The following is a 23,047-nucleotide window of genomic DNA, read 5'->3' as shown; positions in this document are numbered from 1 at the left end:
AACCACACAAGGAATACAAACCTAAGCCTATTCAGTGTCAGAAGTGTTTCAAACTGGGACACACAACAAACAAATGCAATGAAATTCTCCAAGAGTGTAGTAATTGTAAATCTTTCCATCCTAAAGAGCTGACAACTTGCAACAACACCCAGCCTACATGCATCAATTGTAAAGGCCCACATGAATCTACAAATAAATCATTATGCCCTGCATAAAAGAAAAGAGCTCTAACACTCCAAATATCAACAGAGAAGGCAATCCCATACCCCTTTGCAGCAATGGAAGCAAATGCTGCCCAACAATACCAAATAAAGCCTGTAATGAAACCAACCAAAACCCCCAAGTCAAATGCCCCTAATGCATCAAGCACCCCAGATAAAACACCCTCTTCTAAGCCCCCTAGCTCAAATCCCTATCAGAAGCAATCACCAAGCCAACAAGCCTCCTTGTCCGGTGAGATGAGGCCAGCCTGGCCCTCCCTCCCAAGAAGAAACAAACCAGAAACACTACCAGGAATTAATCCATTAACCAACAAACAGGATGCACTACCAAAAATGCAATCCCCAAATATATGCTTATTCATTCTAAACTGTAATGCAGTTCAGGCCATGAACATACATCAACTACAGAAAACAAAAATTATTGCAGAATTGGCAAAAATTTACATCCCAGATGATATGCTCATTCAAGCAAAAAAAGATCTTGCTTTACTTTTAACAAAGCTGAACATTGATACACATTCATATGAAGAATAAATCAACAACACAACATTTATCAATACTCCAATGGAATGTAAGATCACTCACAGAAAATAAGCTAAATGAACTAATATCATTTATGAATAATAATTCCATTAATATTGCTTGCCTCCAGGAAACTCATTTAACCCAAAATCAACAAATTAAGTCTCTGGGATACACTATCCTGAGAAAGGATAGATCTTCAGAGAGAAAAGGAGGTGGTGTAGCTTTATTAGTTAATAATAATATAAAATTTTGTGGCATCAATTTTCCGGATTTTGAAAATGATGTAGATGTAATTGGTATAAGTGTTTGGCTGAATAATTTAAAAACCTACATAATAAGCTTTTATAACCCTAATGGCCAAACTTCAGATGCCAAGGATTTCTTTAATTATATAAATAATTCTAATATGATAAAAAACATCATTATTTGTGGTGATTTCAATGCCCACAGCCTTTTGTGGGGGAATAAACCAGCAAATAAAGCTGGTAAATTTATTGAGCATATGATTTCAAATAATAATGAATTAGCTGTTGCTACCCCTCCAAACCTAATTACATATTTTAACCCCAAAAGTGCCAAATTCTCCACAATTGACCTACAAATTGTGTCTTTAAATTTTTTGAACAAAATTTACATAAATAAAATTGATAGTCTGTGTACAGACCACTTTGCTATAGTTTGCTCCCTAAATGAACCTGCTGAAACTTCTTCTCATACTTCCAAATATATCAACACTAAAGCAAATTGGTCTATTTTCCAAAATAAGCTAAATGATGAAATTACAAGTTTCACCCAAAGTTCATGCATTTCTAACACAACAGTTGACACACATGCTGAAGCCTTGACATCTTTACTAATAAATACAGCTAATTATGCTATCCCCAGGACAACACCTAAGAAAACATTCCCTAAACAAATTCCTAAAGCATGGTGGACAAATGAGTGACTAAATAAATGGAAGATAAAAAAGGAAGCTAGGACAGAATTCATAAAAAAACCAACACCTACTACATATTTAAAAAAATTACAAGCAGAATCTAATCTAAAAAGGACTATAATAGATGCTAAATATAAATACTGGAATAATTTTGCAAATAAGCTCTCCAGAGAAACACATGAGCCAATTATACATAAAGTCATAAGCCACATATGTGGGAAAAAGACTTCTCCCAGCCCACTCCTGTATGAGCTTATACATAATAATACCCATTATGACAATTATATTTAAAAGTCTAACATATTTTCAACTATTTTTTTTAATAAGCTAAAATCAAACAATCAAAGCAATCTGTCCACAATTCCTATTAACCCTAGTTACAAACCACGCCCAGTATCCGAGTACATAACTAATCAATTTTCAATCCAGGAATTGAATAATGCAATACATCATATTAGGTCCAAAACTAGCAGCAGCTATGACAATATACAGCCTACATGGATAAAGAATCTCACACCTTCATACAAACAAGAACTGCTAAATTGTTATAATCACGCTTGGGCATCCTCTAGGTTCCCCAATATATGGAAATGTTCGTCCCTCCTACCAATCCTAAAGAAAAATAAACCAAAAGATAACCCTGAGTCTTATAGGCCCATAATGATTACACCTGTGATGGGGAAAATAATGGAGAAAATGATTTATAACAGACTCCTCTGGTTTGTTGAGAAAAATAACATGATCCCACACACTCAAACTGGATTCAGGAAATACCACTCCTCAACAGATGCTTTCATTTTGCTAACAAATGCAATAAATGAATCTTTCTCAAAAAATAATATCCTAGTGGCAGCTTTCCTAGATTTTGAAGGAGCATATGACAATGTGAACCACCAAATCCTTTTAAATAAACTTGCAAACCTTGGAGTACCTCCTAAGCTAGTATCCTTTATTAAATTCTTCGTAGAAGTGCGAAGTTTCATTGTTTGTGTTGGTTCAGCCTCTTCACCCCAAAAGACAATATCCAAAGGCCTACCTCAGGGAGCAGTCCTCAGTTGCCTCCTATTTGCCCTATATCTCTGGGACATGAACCTACCCCACACGAATCTACAATATGCTGATGATCTGGTGCTATGGTCATCTGGCAACACCTTTCAGATAGCACAGTCAAATCTGCAAAAGTCACTTTTCCAGTTTGAAAAATTCTCTCAACATTCAGATTTACCCATTGCACCCACCAAGTCAAAAATAATCCAATTTCACAGGAAGCGAAACCATGTTAATGCAAAACTAACTCTGAATAAAACAACTATTCCAGAAGATAATAATATTAATTACCTAGGTCTCATGCTTGACCAAAAACTTAATTTCCACCTCCACATTTCAAACACAATAAAAAAATGTTATAGAAAAGCAAATATACTAAAAAGACTTCTTTCCACACCCTGGGGTTGTAAGGAGAAAACCTTACTCCAGTTTTATAAATCACATATAAGACCCCATATTGACTATGGGCTCATTGTCTATGGTGCATGTGCAAAGACCCAGATGCAAAAAATTGAAACAACACAAAATGATATAATACGTCTCATATTTGGTCTTAGGAAACCCACAAGCACCAAGTTTCTGCTTATGGAGAGTGGATTAACAACAATAAGGGAGAGACGTAGCTTTCTCTTGATAAAACATCTTACAAAAATTGAATCAAATAGCTCACACACATTACATAATTGGTTAAGAAATCCAGCCATGTATAGAGGTATTGCAGATGAGTATGCCAATATTCAAAAGAAGTTCCCTGTACCAGCAAAGTCTATTGCACCTACTTTCCCCCAATCCCCTCCATGGAATTGGTCATTTCCCATAATAAATACTGAATTTTCAAAATGGAATAAAGATTTAACCCCCATTGCTTTTGTTCAGAAAAAATTTGCAGAACTTAATACAATTACTTATAAAAATCACTTCCAAATATTTGTTGATGGGTCAAAAATGAATGAGAAGGTTGCAAGTGGTGTTTTCCTTCCTCACCTGAAAATTGAAATGGGCGAGAGATTATTTAATAATTTATCTATAATGTCTGCTGAGTTAAATGCCATAATAATGGCATTAGAACAACTTAAGCAAAACCAATCTTTGATTGATAATTCGAATAATATTATCATCTTTTCTGACTCTTTATCAAGCCTTGAGTTGCTGGCCTCAGCTCCTCAATATAAGTTGGACATTGACACTTATCATTGTCTCAGTATTATTGATAATCTTGCTTCAAATGGCATAAAAACTTACTTTCAGTACATTCCTAGCCACTCTGGCATAAGTGGTAATCATCAGGTTGATGAAATAGCAAAAAATGCTATAAATATTGACCAGCCAAGTGGGAGACCAATCCCAATTAGATATATTTACTGATGGAGGCTATCAGATATTAATTTTAATAAGATTAATCCTATCCTTTCCCCCTTTCCTAATAAGTATCTTTCTAAAATTTATCATAGAATTCGTTCTGGAACAAATGGATTAAATTTCCTTGCATTCTCATATAAGCTTTCTAATTCAAGTGGTTCAATTCCCCTGTCCCCTCTTTGCAGGCATTGTAATATGAATAATGAAACAATTGACCATTGCCTATTTGAATGTAATATGCTGACGTCTGTACAACATACCTTGCTTTCTAAACTGTTAAAATACTTCAAACACCACAAAATCCCACTATCAGCCAAGAGCCTAGCCAACTATACCTGCACACAGAGTATAGAAATCGACATCTATCATCTTATATTTGAACTCCTAGAGTCGAAAGATCTGCTGAAAGATATCTGAATATATCTAATAAATATGAGGCAATCAAGCCAGTAGCTCTGTAGCCCACAGAGTGAAGCAAAAGGAAAAGGGCTAAATAGTGCTACTGAAAAGCCCGCCTGCTGTTAAATAGAAGAAGAAGAAGAAAAAAAAACTTTTAAAGAATCAATACGATTTCTTCTTCTTCTTCGAAGAAGAAGAAAATCGGTTAAGCTATTAGATGGAAAACGTACAAGAAAATCGAAATATATTTTCTTGATTATTATCGCTTCTAATCAGTAGTTGTACCAAACATATCCTGCTCAAGTCATCCTCAGGGCTATACTCTGTTTTTTATCAGTCCATTTTTACTTTGCTTACGTTTTTATAAAATATTTTGCTCATTCTTGTTTTAGTTTTATTTGTTTTTTTAGATCCTTTTACAACAGGTAATTTTTCGAATTACTCCAAAAAAAAAACGAAACCACATAAACTACAACAAAAACAAAATTAAAAGATAACCAACCTGGCTGGTCAAGCACAATATCTGAAAGTTCTAATGATGGCTCCGATTCGGAGAATAGGACAATGATAACTGTAGGTCCTAATGCAACCATAAATGATGATAATGGGTTTCAAGAGGTCCTCTCTAGAAGCTCTAAAAACAGGAAAAAATATCCCCAATTAAAAGCATTTCCCCTCTCCCTGCCCAAGATCCTCCCTCCAAAAACTTACGAATTTACCTTAAAATTACTCCCACTACCCCCTTTGAAATAAAATTGATCACTGCAATAAGAGTTGCAATTTTTAAATTGCTAAAATCAATGTTCTCTCTTAACATTAACCGTGATGGATCTCTGCTTATAGCTGTAGAAGATCAGAAATCAGCAGATACAATAATTAACCTTAAATCCCTTCTGAATATCCCAATTATTGCATCTAATTGGAACCCAAAAAAATCACCAACAAAAATTGTAGTTTATAATGTTCCCCCAGAGATATCTACTCAGGAGTTAAAAGAAGGCCTCTCAGATAGGGCTGGAAACACAATCCCAGTTGAGGATGTTACCCAACTTGGAAAACCTAATTCTACTGGCCTAAAAACTAGTAGATCCATCTTATTCACACTAAAGGATAAAATTGATATCCCAGAAAAATTATTCCTATTTGGGCAAATCAAACCACACAAGGAATACAAACCTAAGCCTATTCAGTGTCAGAAGTGTTTCAAACTGGGACACACGACAAACAAATGCAATGAAATTCTCCAAGAGTGTAGTAATTGTAAATCTTTCCATCCTAAAGAGCTGACAACTTGCAAAAACACCCAGCCTACATGTATCAATTGCAAAGGTCCACATGAATCTACAAATAAATCATTATGCCCTGCATACAACAAAAGAGCTCTAACACTAAAAATATCAACAGAGAAGGACATCCCATACCCCTTTGCAGCAATGGAAGAAAATGCTGACCAACAATACCAAATAAAGCCTGTAATGAAAACAACCATAACCCCCAAGTCAAATGCCCCCAATGCATCAAGCACCCCTTATAACACAATATCTTCAAAGCCCCCTAGCTCAAATCCCTAACAGAAGGAATCACCAAGCCAGCAAGCCTCGTTTTCCGGTGAGATGAGACCAGGATGGCTCTCCCTTCCAAGAAGAAACAAACCAGAAACACTACCAGGAATCAATCCCTTAACCCACAAACAGGATGCACTACCAAAAATGCAATCCCCAAATATATGCTTATTCATTCTAAACTGTAATGCAGTTCAGGCCATGAACATACATCAACTACAGAAAACAAAAATTATTGCAGAATTGGCAAAAATCTACATCCCAGATGATATGCTCATTCAAGCAAAAAAAGATCTTGCTTTACTTTTAACAAAGCTGAACATTGATACACAGTCATATGAAGAATAATTCAACAACACAACATTTATCAATACTCCAATGGAATGTAAGATCACTCACAGAAAATAAGCTAAATGAACTAATATCATTTATGAATAATAATTCCATTAATATTGCTTGCCTCCAGGAAACTCATTTAACCCAAAATCAACAAATTAAGTCTCTGGGATACACTATCCTGAGAAAGGATAGATCTTCAGAGAGAAAAGGAGGTGGTGTAGCTTTATTAGTTAATAATAATAAAAAATTTTGTGGCATCAATTTTCCAGATTTTGAAAATGATGTTGATGTAATTGGTATAAGTGTTTGGCTGAATAGTTTAAAAACCTACATAATAAGCTTTTATAGCCCTAATGGCCAAACTTCAGATGCCAAGGATTTCTTTAATTATATAAATAATTCTAATATGTTAAAAAACATCATTATTTGTGGTGATTTCAATGCCCACAGCCTTTTGTGGGGGAATAAACCAGCAAATAAAGCTGGTAAATTTATTGAGCATATGACTTCAAATAATAATGAATTAGCTGTTGCTACCCCTCCAAACCTAAATACATATTTTAACCCCAAAAGTGCCAAATTCTCCACAATTGACCTACAAATTGTGTCTTTAAATTTTTTGAACAAAATTTACATAAATAAAATTGATAGCCTGTGTACAGACCACTTTGCTATAGTTTGCTCCCTAAATGAACCTGCTGAAACTTCATCTCATACCTCCAAATATATCAACACTAAAGCAAATTGGTCTATTTTCCAAAATAAGCTAAATGATGAAATTACAAGTTTCACCAAAAGTTCATGCATTTCTAACACAACAGTTGACACACATGCTGAAGCCTTGACATCTTTACTAATAAATACAGCTAATCATGCTATCCCCAGGACAACACCTAAGAAAACATTCCCTAAACAAATTCCTAAAGCATGGTGGACAAATGAGTGCCTAAATAAATGGAAGATAAAAAAGGCAGCTAGGACAGAATTCATAAAAAAACCAACACCTACTACATATTTAAAAAAATTACAAGCAGAATCTAATCTAAAAAGGACTATAATAGATGCTAAATATAAATACTGGAATAATTTTGCAAATAATCTCTCCAGAGAAACGCATGAGCCAATTATACATAAAGTCATAAGCCACATATGTGGGAAAAAGACTTCTCCCAACCCACTCCTGTGTGAGCTTATACATAATAATACCCATTATGACAATGATATTGAGAAGGCTAACCTATTTGCAACTCTTTTTGTTAATAAGCTAACATCAAACAATCAAAGCAATCTGTCCACAATTCCTATGAACCCTAGTTACCAACCACGCCCAGGATCCGAGTACATAAATAATCAATTTTCAATCCAGGAATTGAATAATGCAATACATCATATTAAGTCCAAAACTAGCAGTAGCTATGACAATATACACCCTATATGGATAAAGAATCTCACACCTTCATACAAACAAGAACTGCTAAATTGTTATAATCACGCTTGGGGATCCTCTAGGTTCCCCAATATATGGAAATGTTCATCCCTCCTACCAATCCTAAAGAAAAATAAACCAAAAGATAACCCTGAGTCTTATAGGCCCATAATGATTACGCCTGTGATGGGGAAAATAATGGAGAAAATGATTTATCACAGAGTCCTCTGGTTTGTTGAGAATAATAAAATGATCCCACACACTCAAACTGGATTCAGGAAATACCACTCCTCAACAGATGCTTTCATTTTGCTAACAAATGCAATAAATGAATCTTTCTCAAAAAATAATATCCTAGTGGCAGCTTTCCTTGATTTTGAAGGAGCATATGACAATGTGAACCACCAAATCCTTTTAAATAAACTTGCAAACCTTGGAGTACCTCCCAAGCTAGTATCCTTTATTAAATCCTTCATAGAAGTGCGAAGTTTCATTGTTTGTGTTGGTTCAGCCTCTTCACCCCAAAAGACAATATCCAAAGGCCTACCTCAGGGAGCAGTCCTCAGTTGCCTCCTATTTGCCCTATATCTCTGGGACATGAACCTACCCCACACGAATCTACAATATGCTGATGATCTGGTGCTATGGTCATCTGGCAACACCTTTCAGATAGCACAGTCAAATCTGCAAAAGTCACTTTTCCAGTTTGAAAAATTCTCTCAACATTCAGATTTACCCATTGCACCTACCAAGTCAAAAATAATCCAATTTCACAGGAAGCAAAACCATGTTAATGCAAAAATAACTCTAAATAAAACAACTATTCCAGAAGATAATAATATTTATTACCTAGGTCTCATGCTTGACCAAAAACTTAATTTCCACCTCCTCATTTCAAACACAATAAAAAAATGTTATAGAAAAGCAAATATACTAAAAAGACTTCTTTCCACACCCTGGGGTTGTAAGGAGAAAACCTTACTCCAGTTTTATAAATCACATATAAGACCCCATATCGACTATGGGCTCATTGTATATGGTGCATGTGCAAAGACCCAGATGCAAAAAATTGAAACAAAACAAAATGATATAACACGTCTCATATTTGGTCTTAGGAAACCCACAAGCACCAAGTTTCTGCTTATGGAGAGTGGATTAACAACAATAAGGGATAGACGTAGCTTACTCTTGATAAAACATCTTACAAAAATTGAATCAAATAGCTCACACACATTACATAATTGGTTAAGAAATTCAGCCATGTATAGAGGTATTGCAGATGAGTATGCGAATACTCAAAAGAAGTTCCCTGTACCAGCAAAGTCTATTGCACCAACTTTCCCCCAATCCCCTCCATGGAATTGGTGATTTCCCATAATAAATACTGAATTTTCAAAATGGAATAAAGATTTAACCCCCATTGCTTTTGTTCAGAAAAAATTTGCAGAACTTAATACAATTACCTATAAAAATCATTTCCAAATGTTTGTTGATGGGTCAAAGATGAATGGGAAGGTTGCAAGTGGTGTTTTCCTTCCTCACTTGAAAATTGCAATGGGCGAGAGATTATTTAATAATTTATCTATAATGTCTGCTGAGTTAAATGCCATAATCATGGCATTAGAACACCTTAAGCAAAACCAATCTTTGATTGAAAATTTGAATAATATTATCATCTATTCTGACTCTTTATCAAGCCTTGAGTTGCTGGCCTCAGCTCCTCAATATAAGTTGGACATTGACACTTATCATTGTCTCAGTATTATTGATAATCTTGCTTCAAGTGGCATAAACACTTACTTTCAGTACATTCCTAGTCACTCTGGCATAAGTGGTAATCATCAGGCTGATGAAATAGCAAAAAATGCTATAAATATTGACCAGCCAAGTGGGAGACCAATCCCAATTAGAGATATTTACCGATGGAGGCTATCAGATATTAATTTTAATAAGATTAATCCTATCCTTTCCCCCTTTCCCAATAAGTATCTTTCTAAAATTTATCATAGAATTCGTTCTGGAACAAATGGACTAAATTTCCTTGCATTCTCATATAAGTTTTCTAATTCAAGTGGTTCAATTCCCCTGTCCCCTCTTTGCAGGCATTGTAACATGAATAATGAAACACTTGACCATTGCTTATTTGAATGTAATATGCTGACGTCTCCACAACATACCTTGCTTTCTAAACTGTTAAAATACTTCAAACACCACAAAATCCCACTATCAGTCAAGAGCCTAGCCAACTATACCTGTACACAGAGCATAGAAATCGACATCTATCATCTTATATTTGAACTCCTAGAGTCAAAAGATCTGCTGAAAGATATCTGAATATATCTAATAAATATGAGGCAATCAAGCCAGTAGCTCTGTAGCCCACAGAGTGAAGCAGAAGGAAAAGGGCTAAATAGTTTTACTGAAAAGCCCGCCTGCTGTTAAATAGAAGAAGAAGAAGAACCAGTGAAAAAAAAACTTTTAAAGGATCAATACCCCCAAAATATAAATTAGTTTTAGCACATCAAGAATTCCTTGACAACAAAAAAGCATGGTTGTAAGTTTCAAGGCAGTAGGAAAAAAACTGTTTGGCTTTGGAGTCTCAACCAATACAACAAAATGAAATAATTTTAATAGCAATATCACCCAAATCAGTCTAAAATGACCAGTCAGTCTGTCTGCTTCATTGCCCTCTGTCCCAAACATTTTGGCTAGTAATGATTCTCATTATAAAGACAGTCCCAGAAATAGTATCATTTTACCACTTCTACTCTCCAGAAGGAAACACTAAAAAATTCAAAGAACTACTTTAAAGATGCTAAAGTACTTATGATAATTATATCATTCCTAAAAGCAATTCACTTTACTTTACTCCACCCCCCTTGAGTAGACAGATGATGACATGGAGGTAAATAGCTTGAAGTATATTGCTGAAGTTCTCAACAAGCAATTTGCATCAGTTTTTCCACGTGAACCAGATGGTTCTCTTCCTTATAGCCAGCCTTTTGACATATCTAAGCTAATGCCCCTTATCTAACTCTCTCCTCAGTCAACCAGTGTGACTTGAAGTGCTAAATCTCAACAAATCCACTGGTCTTGATAATTTGCATTCAAGACTACTGAAGGAGCTAGCCAAAGAAATTGTACTACCCTTTACTGTTACTTGACTTGAGAAAGGTACCCAAAGACTGGAAGCTGCTCATATCACTCCAATATTCAAAAAAGGTGAATGCACCAAAGCCAGAAACTACAGACCAATCAGTCTTACTTCAGCAGTGACTAAAACCCTTGAGCAGATTGTGAATGCTGAAATTCCAACAAATCTACTCACTATTAATATTCTGTCTGCTCACCAGCATACTTTTCAGTCAGGGAAATCAGTTGTGACCAATCTTTTCAGTTTTTGCTTACTTGGCTAAGGCCTTTGTCAAAATATCCACAATTATCTCAGATTAAAGCATATGGTAGCAGGTACCCATATCAACTTTTTGACAGGACTCAACAAGTTAGACTCTTCTCAGCCAACTGTGACAAGGTTTTCCCAGTAGCATGTGATATTGTAAGCAGATTCCCCCAAGGCAAAGTTTTGGATCCTACCATATTTCTCCTATAGCCTACATAAAAAATATATTGAATGGAAAATAACACCACTTTCTATGCTGTTTAGACCTGTGACCTTCTTAACATCTCAACATGAGCACAGGATTGGCTACTGAGTTCAACATCCCAAAGTAGTGTCCTTCACTTTGACAGCAATAACCCATGCATCATACAACATGTCTGATGCCAATTCATAGTAAAATTCAGTACCTAAGACAATTCCCAAAGAAAGAAATCTAGCAGTACTGATAGATGAACAACTAAAATTTACTGGAAACTGGCAACAAGACATCTCAAGAGCAAATTCAAGCCTCAGTCTCCTCAAACACACATAACTTGCTGCTCCAGCAGTCTTTCTAAGGCTATAGACAGGCCAATTTTAAATTTTAGTGCATGTCTCAGCTCCCCTTCCTATGAGAATGATACCAGCCTAATTGAGTAGGTTCAGAGGTGTGCCACAAAGTGCAATTTGACCAACTTGATGGAAGTGATGAGAGACTTGTGAGCCAAACCATGGCTAATTCAGGGAAAGGCAAGATAGATAAGTCTCTGTGAGAGGCAAAGCTGGCATAACTTTTTCAGAGTTGTATAAAAATGATTAATTTGACTTGTTGATGATAGTCAATCATCCATCCTAGGGCAGAACTAAGGTAGACAGGCAAAGAGTTAGAGTAGTTCAAATATTATATCAGTACTGTGAGCCATTTGAAGGGAATTGGAGACCCAAAAATGATTCAAAGATTTATGACCAACCATGTCCACAGGACTTGCAGGCAAGCTGGCAATTGAGATGGGAGATCATGGCCTGCTTTATCTCCCATAAACAAGAGACTAGAGTGCCTGCAGCTGCCAACAGTTGTTTTCAGGTGCCACTATTTTTACATGATGCCAGTCTACAATTATGATGCACAACCAAATACCCCCCCCCCCCTTTACCAAGTGTTCAAGCCAACAACATAAAAGAGGCCATTCACATAAGCTGTCAAAACATCATGCTAATAAATGAACAAAGGAATATTTATTCTATGAGTGGATTATCACCAATTGGAATAGTCTTTAAGCTTAAATGGTGGTTGTACCCACAGTCATATCCTTTATCCTTTAAGTCCAGACTTGACAAGGGATAGTCTTGTGCCTTGATTAGATATAATCAAGTGCCTTAATTTAGCAAACTATTTAGCTAGTCTAAGGACTCTGTGTGAATAGGCTACAATCATTTATAGTATGGTAGCCACATAGTTGATTAGGAAATTGGATAAGGCTTCAGAAGAAGACATACAAGAACATAAAGAGAGACAATTTTATAGCCTACTTTTGTTTGTTTTAGATTTTGTCCCTACTCTCCAACTAACAATCTCATATTATCCTAGAGTATATTTTGAAAAAATGGTGGAATTCTTACTTTATAATATGCAGCAAGTATCAATAAATAAGCTGGTAAATTTTTACCAAATCATATAATTGACTTACAAATAAAGTGAATATACCACTCAATGCCTTTTTTTATACTCTTTACAAATATAGTAATCATTTTGGTCAGAAATGAATTTTAGCCCTCACCCCTATATATACAAATTCAAGGTATATATTTGCACATTAGGGATGGGGGGGGGGTTAGTTTTACCCCTCATTTACATCAGAAATGAAATTCACCCCCACCCCCCTAATGCGCAAATATAGGTAAATATATACCAAATCATATTATTGAGTTAGGAATAAAGTGAATACACTATTCAATCATTTCTATCGGAAATGAATTTTAGCCCCCCCCTATATATTCCAATTCAGGGTATATATTTCTAAATTAGGGGGGTGGGGGTAAAGTTTAAAATTACCTCCCATTCATATCAGAAACTAAATTTGCCCCCACCCCCTACTGTAGAAATATATACCCTGAATTGGCATATATAGGGGGGGGGGGGGGGCTGAAATTCATTTCCAATAGAAATTATTATTATATTCATAATCAGCATAAAAAAAAGCATTGAATGGTGTTTTCACTTTAGTTGTAACTCAATAATATGATTTGATACATATTTACCCCCTGAATTGGTCTATATAGGGGTGGGGGTAAAATTCATTTCCAATCAAAATGTTTATTATATTTGTACAAGAGCAGATCAATACATACCAAATCATATTATTGAGTTTAAAATAAAGTGAATACACCAGTTGATGCCTTTTTTTATGCTGTTTACAAATATAATAAGCATTTCTATCCGAAATGAATTCCAGCCCCCCCCCCCCCCCAGATAGCCTAGGCTATACCTAACCTAACCCTGAATTGGCATATATAGGGGGGGGGGGGGCTGAAATTCATTTCCAATAGAAATGCTTGGTATTTATTTAGCCTTGGCCCCCTCATAAGGAGACATGTTAAGAAAACAATTCTAACTTTAAAATATGTATAATGATCCTAGTTCTTATATTATCCAACGGGCGAATCTTTATCATCAAGTCTTTCCTCTAAAAATCCTAAAAAGATAAAAAGTTTCCAAATATCACCATATTTTCAATTCAATGCTGAAGTCTTTTTAAATTGCCGCCTAATAAGTTCTTTTATAGATAGCGTTCATGCTGGTCTTTTTATTTTTTTAAATAGCAGTGGCGAAGGGCGAATAGCAGTGGCATAAATACAAAATATTAATAGAAGTGGCGAAAGGCGAATAGCAGTGGCGAAGGGCGAATAGCAGTGGCGTAAATACAAAATATTAATAGCAGTGGTTAGGTTAGGTTTTGTTAAGTGGCGTTTTTTGTTAATGGCATGATTTATAACAGAATTCACAATTTCTATAATCTCAATATACCACTACTTTTTCTTTAAACACGTTTTTTGACACACGTGTTAAAACATGTGCTAAATGCTATCTATAAAACAACTTATTTGGTAGCAGTTTACAGCGGCAATTTCAAAAGACTTAAGCATTGAATTAAAAACGTGGTGATATGAGGAAACTTTTTCACTTTTGAGGATTTTTAGAGGAAACACCTTACGATAAAGGTTCTCCCCTTGGACAATATAAGAACTAGGATCATTATACATATTTTAAAGTAAGAATATTTTTCTTAACATGTCTCCTTATGAGGGGGCCAAGGCTAAATAAATACCAAATTTACCAATAAGCCTAATGTTTTCCTGTTTTTTCTCTATTTCATTGAAACTTCAGTTAGTTTTCATCTATTAGCCAATTAGGCTATGTTTGTTTTTTCTACATAACCTAGGGCTATGTGAAATCAATAAAGGGGGGCTGGAAATGAACTGTCTAAATGCCAACAAAACCACAAGAATGAACATATAATCAGCAATTTAAAAATGTCACTCTTTTTGTTCTAGCATGTCTCTATCTGAAGAGCATCTATTCTAGACCACTAACGAAAGTTTATTTATATAATACACTTAACTACGAAGAAGATGTTCAAGTTATACATCAAACTGCAGAAAATAAACTCAAATAAGAAAACAACCTGAAAAATTAATCTATTTAAAATTAACGCGTAAGTATAATGCAGCGTTAAAATAAAATAAACTTCTTAAGTTATCGGGAAATATCCGAATTTTCAGCTGTAAGCGGCATTGCCAAAATTTAAATTTTGAAAACGTGACTCATATATGTATGGATCAGTCTCTTTTGAGAATCCATCCAGAAACATGGATACGGATAGTAACAAAGAAAATGCTCCAGAGAGTAGCTGGCCACGGAATGATCGGCCTTTAGATAAGGGGGTTATAGGTAATGCATCTATTTACGTCGCCTGGTTTCAAGAAAGTTGAAAAAAAGGCTCTTATAAGGTTAGACTAGGCTGTTCTTACTATTTTAGACGTAAAATTCGGTAAATTTTTCGTTATTCATGTTATTTATTTATGAATAAAGTAAACATACCACTCAATGCCCTCTCCAAATATAAAAATCATTTATTGTCAGAAATGAATTTTACCCCCACCCCTATAGCCTATATACAAATTCAGGGTTTTTATTTGCACCTTGGGGGGGGGGGGGGAAGTTTGGCAAAATTCTACTTTAGCTACTTTTGGCTATCTTGGAAAGGGGTTAGGCTAAAAAAATAAAACTTTCAGGGATGGATCTATTGGCTGAAGTATGTCCCAAGAAGGTATTTTGAAGGATAAATATATACCAAATCATATTATTGAGTTAGGAATAAAGTGAATACACAATTTGATGCCCTTTTTATGCTGTTTACAAATATAATAATCATTTCTATTGGGGAAGGTACCCAATGGATATTCTTAAAAAAAATTACATTCTATAGAATGTAAAAATAATATCCAACTGCACTTAGTATCCAGATAAAATATCATGCTAGACAGATAATAACATTTTTAAGACTCTTACACCTTTACCTACCTAGCTGAATATTTGACTGTCTATGTAATATACAGAATATCTACCAAGTTGGATAATAATGTAGCTCAGTGTTTCTTATATATATCCAACAAGGCAGATAAGAAGATTCTCTAAGCAGTTTAGGGTTTATATCCAACAAGCCAGATAATTTGTTTCTCTGGCACAGTATGAACATCTAACTAGGTGGATAATACCAAGTCTTGACACTCCTGATAGGCTATATATCCAACTAGGAGGATAGTAAATTCTATTAGGCTATGCAGTTTTGGGATAATATCCAACTAGCCAGATAAATTGTTTCTCTTAGCCAGAGACAATATCTACCTAGTTGGATAATAATGTTCCTTAGTGTTTCTGATAAATATCCAACTAGGCAGATAAGAAGATTCTCTAAGCAGTTTGGGGTTAATATCCAACTAGTCAGATAATTCATTTCTCTTAGGCACAGCATGGACATCTAACTAGGTGGATAATAACAAGTCTTAACACTCCTGATATATATCCAACTAGGAGGATAAGTAAATTCAATTAGGCTATGCAGTTTTGCAATAATATCCAACTAGCCAGATAAATTGTTTCTCTTAGGCACAGCAAGAATATCTAACTAGGTGAATAATGCCGAGTCTTGGATCTTCTGATATATCTACCAAATTAGATGTTCATGCTATGTCTAAGAGAAAAAATTGTCTGACTAGTTAGATATTATCACTAGTTTGTATGAACAATTTACTTATCTGTCTAGTTAGATATATATCAGAAGCATTAAGTTAAAGTATTATCCACCTAGTTAGAGATATTAAGTTGGCTCTTATGCTTTATTGTATTTGGCTAGCAAGATAAAGCTATTTTTCTTTAAAATTTTAATTATTTTCCTAGTTGAATAATTTTTTATTTGCATAAAAGGATTTTTCAGATAGCTAACTAGTTGGATAATTTTGGCAATAACTAAGTGTGGTTGGATATTATTTTTACATTCTATAGAATAGAAATTTTTAGAGATTATCCATTGGGTATACCCCCCCTGTATATGCCAATTCAGGGTATATATTTCTACATTAGGGGGGTGGGGGTAAGGTTTAAACTTACCTACCATTTACATCAGAAACCTAGTTTGCCCCCCCTCCTAATGTATAAATTTATACCCTGAATTGGAATATATTGGGGGGGGGGGGCTAAAATTCATTTCCGATAGAAATTATTATTATATTTGTAATCAGCATAAAAAAAGGCATCAAATGGTGTATTCACTTTATTCCTAACTCAATAATATGATTTGGTATATATCCTATTTACCTTTAGAAGTACTGGTAAATTTTTACCAAATCATATTATTGACTTACAAATAAAGTGAATATACAACTCGATGCCTTTCTTATGCTCTTTCCAAATATAATAATCACTTTTGTCGGAAATAAATTTTACCCCCATCCTTATATACCAATTCAGGGTATATATTTGTACATTAGGGGGGGCAGGGGCAAATTTTATTTCTGATGTAAATGGGAGGTAAGTTTAAATTTTTCCCCCATCCCATAATGTGCAAATATATACCCTGAATTGGTATAGAGGGGTGGTGGTAAAATTCATTTCCAACAAAAATGGTTATTATATTTGGAAAGAGCATAAAAAAGAGCAATTGAGTGGTATATTCACTTTATTTGTAGTTTGATAATATGATTTGGTAAACATTTACTGAAGTACCTACCTCCACTCCTTCTCCCTCTAGAGGGTCCTGAAATTTGCCTACATAACAGGTCTATACCTATTGAAATTTTGACAAAACAGCATTTTACCTTAATTTTGACTTATCAGTTTCTTTTTCTCTGGTTTTAGTTCTGAAAATATAATTCCTGTTATTTGAGTAGAATTTAAACCATATCAATGTTTTTTTGTTTTTTTTTTTTCAAAATTTAGGAAATGTATTTACACATCTTTAAAAACTTATAAATCAGGATTGAGCAAAGTTGTAAAGCTGAAAACAGTTTTGTTGTACTCTTTTTTGTGGTTTCACTTTTATAATACACAGATTTTTAAAGGTCATCAAAAGTCAAGACCCTCTAGAGGGAGAAGAAGTGGAGATAGGGACTTGTAAATGCCTTCCCAGGACACACTTCAGCCTGTAGACCCATCCCTGAAAGTTTCATGTCCCTAACCTAACCCCTTTCCAAGATAGCATTTCCCCCTTCCCCTCTCTTTTACATAAGAAATAAAATTTACCCCCACCCCCCTAATGTACTAATATATACTTTCAATTGGTATATAGCCTATAGGGGCATGGGCATAGGAGGGCAGCTGCCCCCCTAGAACTTAAAATTTACATCCAATATTAACAAGAGCTTTTCTTATGTTCGAGTTTTTTGTTGGATGTTACCTGGTAGATGGTTAAAAAAGCTGGAAACAAACAGAAATTTCCAAACATCATTTGCAATATCAAAATTTACGTTTTGATCTTCAATATTTATTTTTGGTCTGATATATAGATAGGAGACTGGCCCACAATTGGCTGATTTTGACTTGTTTAATTCTCTATGAGTTGATTCAAGCGATAAGAAGTTGCTGAGCATGACAAAGCAAAAGTAACTCATTCAATACCATCCTTGAAAAAGACAATTACAAACACTCCGCCATTTCTTCACCTCCTCACTTAGCACAAAGTCTCTTGCTCCAGTCTCTTTCCAAAAGTGGACCTTAAGTTCTTCAGTTGCTACTTTTTGATAATGATAATATTGTGAACAGAATTCCCTTTCTTGCTCTTCTGCTCAATCAGAATGTAATCACCAGCCTTGACCTTCTCAGTGTCAAATTAGAAGTTGCTGGTTGGGGGCTCATCTTCAATGTCTATGCTGGGGTCTGAAGAGTTGTTGTATACAGGATCATCTATGTCAGAATCGTCACTATAACTGTAACTCTTGTTGTGAGAGAGACACCTTTTGCTTTTTAGTTTTTTCACTTCTCTGAGTTTCTTCCATTCCAGGACTAGGGCTTTTTGGCAGATACAGCTTTTATCCTAGCCGTAATGCATTCTTTCGTGGGGGTGTCAGTGAGCTGTGACTTTTTCATATTTTTTTCCTGTTGATTTTTCATGTTGAGCCTTTTGGAAAGGGGTTTGCATGGTGGATCTCTTTAACAAATCATCTGTTGACCTTTGCTTCTCATTTAGAGACAGAACCTTGCTGTGTCTGTTTCAGGGTTTATATTAAAGTAGTCTAAATGTCGCACAGGACTTGCGCTGAGCATAGAAACTTCTCTCGCAAGTGCTTCTTTAGATGTGGTAGGCATTCTGTCTGAGACATATGACAAGAAGAACTGATAATCCCTGAAAACATATCTAATTGTGGGGTAGACACCACTTGCTCTGACTCCACTGATTATATTCTCAGGAGTGAAAGCCTTTGGATATGCTTTCCCCAGCAGGTCAGCAATATTATTCACTGATATAGCTTTACATTTGTTGGCAGTCATAAAACTTGCAGCTTCCTGGTTGTAGTGGTCCTTAAGGCGCCCCATCACTATCATTTCCAGAGGTTGTAGTTTTTGAGTAGTGTGTGGAAGGACAGTTAAAAGGACAACACTATTATTTTTTAGCTAGATCAAGCAATTCAATAGTGTATCAGCTGATCTAGTGCTCTAATTTCAGAGGTACAGATGACTGTTTGGAGGGTTTAACTTGATGGATAAAATGCTGCAAGTTAAGCAAAGAATGAGAGGCAGTCATCCAGCCAGAAGTATTTTCTGAGCTGATTGTGATGGTTCCTGGTAAAGCTCCCCTGAGTAAAATTTCCAGACACTGTTTCTGTGGGGAAATAAGTAGAGGAAGGACTGTGTTCCCAACGCATTAACACCAGTACAAATCGTGGTCAACTGACCTATTTCTGCTGACGTGACCTTCCATTCTTACTTCTTGCCTCGCTGTGCAATGATTTTACCAGGCTTGTGGATGTTTTCAGACCTGATTTGTCAAAATTTCAAATGTCTTGTGGTCTGAACATGTGTTTATATAGGCCTCACTCTAGGTGGTTAAAGAAATCTCCTACACTGTGACGGTTGAAAGCAGTTGTCTGACATAGGCTTGTACTTTCTGGTGTTCTTACTGATAGAGTTTTAAGGCAATCCATAAAACCACGGTACCAATCTTTACCTGTAATTCCTCCACTGCCTTTGCAGTTCTGTTATCTGGTACTTTTATGCTCTTAATAATGGCATAAGTGTATGCAAATTTACACACTTCTAGGGGAACACAGTCAAAAGCATATCAGCTTTTGTTTTCAAGTACGTTTTTAGTCTTTTTTCTTGTTCCTCTGTAAATATTTATCATGTGTTGTAACAGGGTGTAAGGAAACTTAGGTCCAGGCTTTTTAGAGGGATATTCAGCTTCTCAACTTTTTTTTATGTAGTCTTGCAGCGTTCCTCTTGGGACAGCCATGACACTTCTAGAGAATCCAACTGACTTCTTGTAGAATAAGACAGAAAATACTGTTGTTTTATTTTCTTCTGGATTACAGCCACCTTTCTTTCTTTTCTCTTCTGTTTTACTTTTAAGCATTTTATCTTGAATAAAATTCAATAGGAAAAAATAGACTTTGAGTTCACCTAATGGTCTGACAGGATTAAAAAACACCAGAATTAACAGAGTTTTGGGTTTTAAGCTTGCCTTCAACCTTAACATATGCTGGTTACACAACTTTCACAAGAATGGCCTACTTTTGGACACCTTGGTACAGCATGCTGAATTTACTCCAGGTATTGTGGCCAAACATGGGAGTTTGCTATCCTGCAGGATGAAAAAATACTAACAGCAAACTGGTGAAGATGCCGTGTCTCGGAAGCTGTCGAAAACAGGCAAATAATAAGAGGATACAATGTGAGTTTACAACTCGAGTTTTCTAGTACCGTATTCATTATTAGGCGTAGGCTTTCAGACAAAATTGAACAAAATTCCAGAGTTAATCACCTTAAAACCTGATCCAATCTGATATTTTTGGCAAAAGTATTAATTAAGGTCAGACATTTTAAAAACATACACTGCCATCTGTCAGAGCTTTTAAAATCCATCAGAAGCCCCATAGGTTCTTTTATTGAAACTGTTTGCTTTGGCTAAACGTGGGCCAGTCTCCCCTATACCAATTTTGATGTTTAATTTTGCCCCACTGTAAACTTTTCAATTGAGTTCTTAGAAGAAGCTGTTATATAAACATAATGTGATTTGTGTAAAATCGCTTTTGTGGTTTTTATGTTTGCTGGAAGTTGGATAGTGGTTCTCTTATATTATACTGTTTTGCAGGAAAAGTAGAACATGGAAAATGTTAAAGGCTGAGTTTTAGCAAACTATAGAATGACTAGTTTCTAAAGACCTATATTCAAAGGACCTCGGGAAGTATTAGTAAGACCCCTCCCCCATCCATCACAGAAGCGGCTGCCCCCCTCTACAAAAGATGCTGCCTACCCCATCCATAGGGGTGGAGGTAAAATTCATTTCCAACAAAAATGATTATTATATTTGGAAAGAGCATAAAAACATTGAGTGGTATGTTTACTTTATTCATAAGTCAATGATATGAATAATAAAAAATTTACCTAAAATTCTACTTTAGCCACTTTGGGCTATCTTAGAAAGGGGTTAGGTTAGGAAAATGAAACTTTCAGGGATGGGTCCACAGGCTAAAGTATGTCCTGGGAAGGTAGGCTATTTTGAAGTACCTACCTCCACACCTTCTCTCTAGAGGGTAAAAAATTTAAAATCAGTTTTGCTGCAACAAAATTTTCAAGGGGTTTCAGGCTCTTTTCTAAAACTCCTACAAATTTGTTTCCCAAATAATATTTAACTAATAAAACCAAGAAAAATAATATTTACCATTCCTGAATCAGCTACAAATAGAACTATTTCCCATTAGCCATTTATTATGAGTATATATCAGGAATGGATTAGGGTACTAAGTTAGAACTTTCAGGGAATGCTTAAAGGGGAAGAACAATTGACCAAAAGGCACACTATGAACATACAGGTTATCAAAAGGGCATATCAGTAATAGCATAGCAATGGGTAAGTATATTAGGTTGAAACTTCCAGGGCTTGATCAGGGGATGTTCAACCAACCAAAAGACAAAATTTTAATGCTACTACTGTTTCTAGTGCTAGTGCTATTACTGTTAATGCTACTACTAGTACTCCTACTATTACTTTGACCACTATTATAACTATGGTTAAGAGTATGAAGGTGAAATCTTGAGGGAATATTCAGGGGGGGGGGGGTTAAAGTGAATCAGAACATGCCATCCGCATGAAGGTTGTCAAAAGAGCAAGTGATGCTGCTACTATTACTACTGTTACTACTCTCACTACTGCTAAAGATAAGGGTATTATGGCAAAAATTTTAGGGAATGTTGAAACAGTGTAGGTCTAAATCAAAACACATTATGCACATACAGGTTGTCAAAAGGATGCGTCAACAATGCCTTGGAAATGGTTTATTGTATTCATTTGAAACTTTCAGTGTGTGTTGAGCAGGATGTTGAAAAAAACCAAAGGTGCTATGTATACACTGCTACTAATTTTACTACTTCTTCTGCAGCTATTGCTATTACTGAAGCTAAGAGAATTAAGGTGAAGCTTTCAAGAAATGTTTTGGCAGATGTTAAACTAAATCAAAATGACCTATGAGCATGTAGCTTGTTAAAAGTGCATAACAGCAATATCTCTGGAACAGCTTACATTATTAAGTTGGAACTCTCAGGGTATTTTAAAGCAGATCTTGAACTAACCAATTGGCACTGTGTGTATACTACTACAACTACTGCTATAACTAATGAGACTAAGGGTATTAAGGTGAAAGTTTTAGGGAATATTTAGCAGGAGTTTCATTTAACCAAAAGAAACTATATGCAGGCTTGTTTCTGAAAGGATGTATAATCAATAGCATAGGGAGTGCAGCATTATCATAAAAACTTTTGAAGGAGCTCATTTGATTGTAAATTAAAAGTTCCAGTGCTCTTTTTAAGAGACAAAAGTGATTGAAGGGGCAAACAGCTTTCCTCCCAAGCCCATTAACTCTCCAATGAATCTCATCAAAATTTTGTGATAGCTATTTTGTTCAGCATAGTTTAAAGGTCCAGTAGCTATGTTTCTGGAGATGTTTAACCCCTCATAGTCCTCTGAGTAAGGGCTATAAGTTTTGTAGTTTGCACATTGCTTATATATAGTAGGCTATTTGTTATTGGACAGGGGGCATGTTTGACGTGTGCATTAAAGTGAAGGGTTTGAGGGTTTAAAGTGA

General features: G+C 35.4%; 1 protein-coding gene across 1 annotated transcript in view; it reads left to right on the top strand.

The window, feature by feature from the left end:
- The first annotated feature begins 15,016 nt into the window (after positions 1–15,016).
- LOC148952031 (transmembrane protein 272-like) overlaps positions 15,017–23,047 on the top strand; it is a 65,416-nt gene continuing 57,385 nt past the window's right edge. The window contains exon 1 of the mRNA XM_089088809.1: positions 15,017–15,143. Within this exon, the coding sequence (XP_088944935.1) occupies positions 15,023–15,143 (121 nt within the window). The 5' untranslated portion in view covers positions 15,017–15,022. The remainder of the gene's footprint in view (positions 15,144–23,047) is intronic.

Source organism: Artemia sp. Qi Xiang Cuo, chromosome 5, assembly GCF_049724085.1.
Source record: "Artemia sp. Qi Xiang Cuo chromosome 5, ASM4972408v1, whole genome shotgun sequence".
Taxonomy (NCBI): domain Eukaryota; kingdom Metazoa; phylum Arthropoda; class Branchiopoda; order Anostraca; family Artemiidae; genus Artemia; species Artemia sp. Qi Xiang Cuo.
Note: the sequence above shows the minus strand (reverse complement) of the source record. Positions and strands in the feature narration are given on the sequence as shown.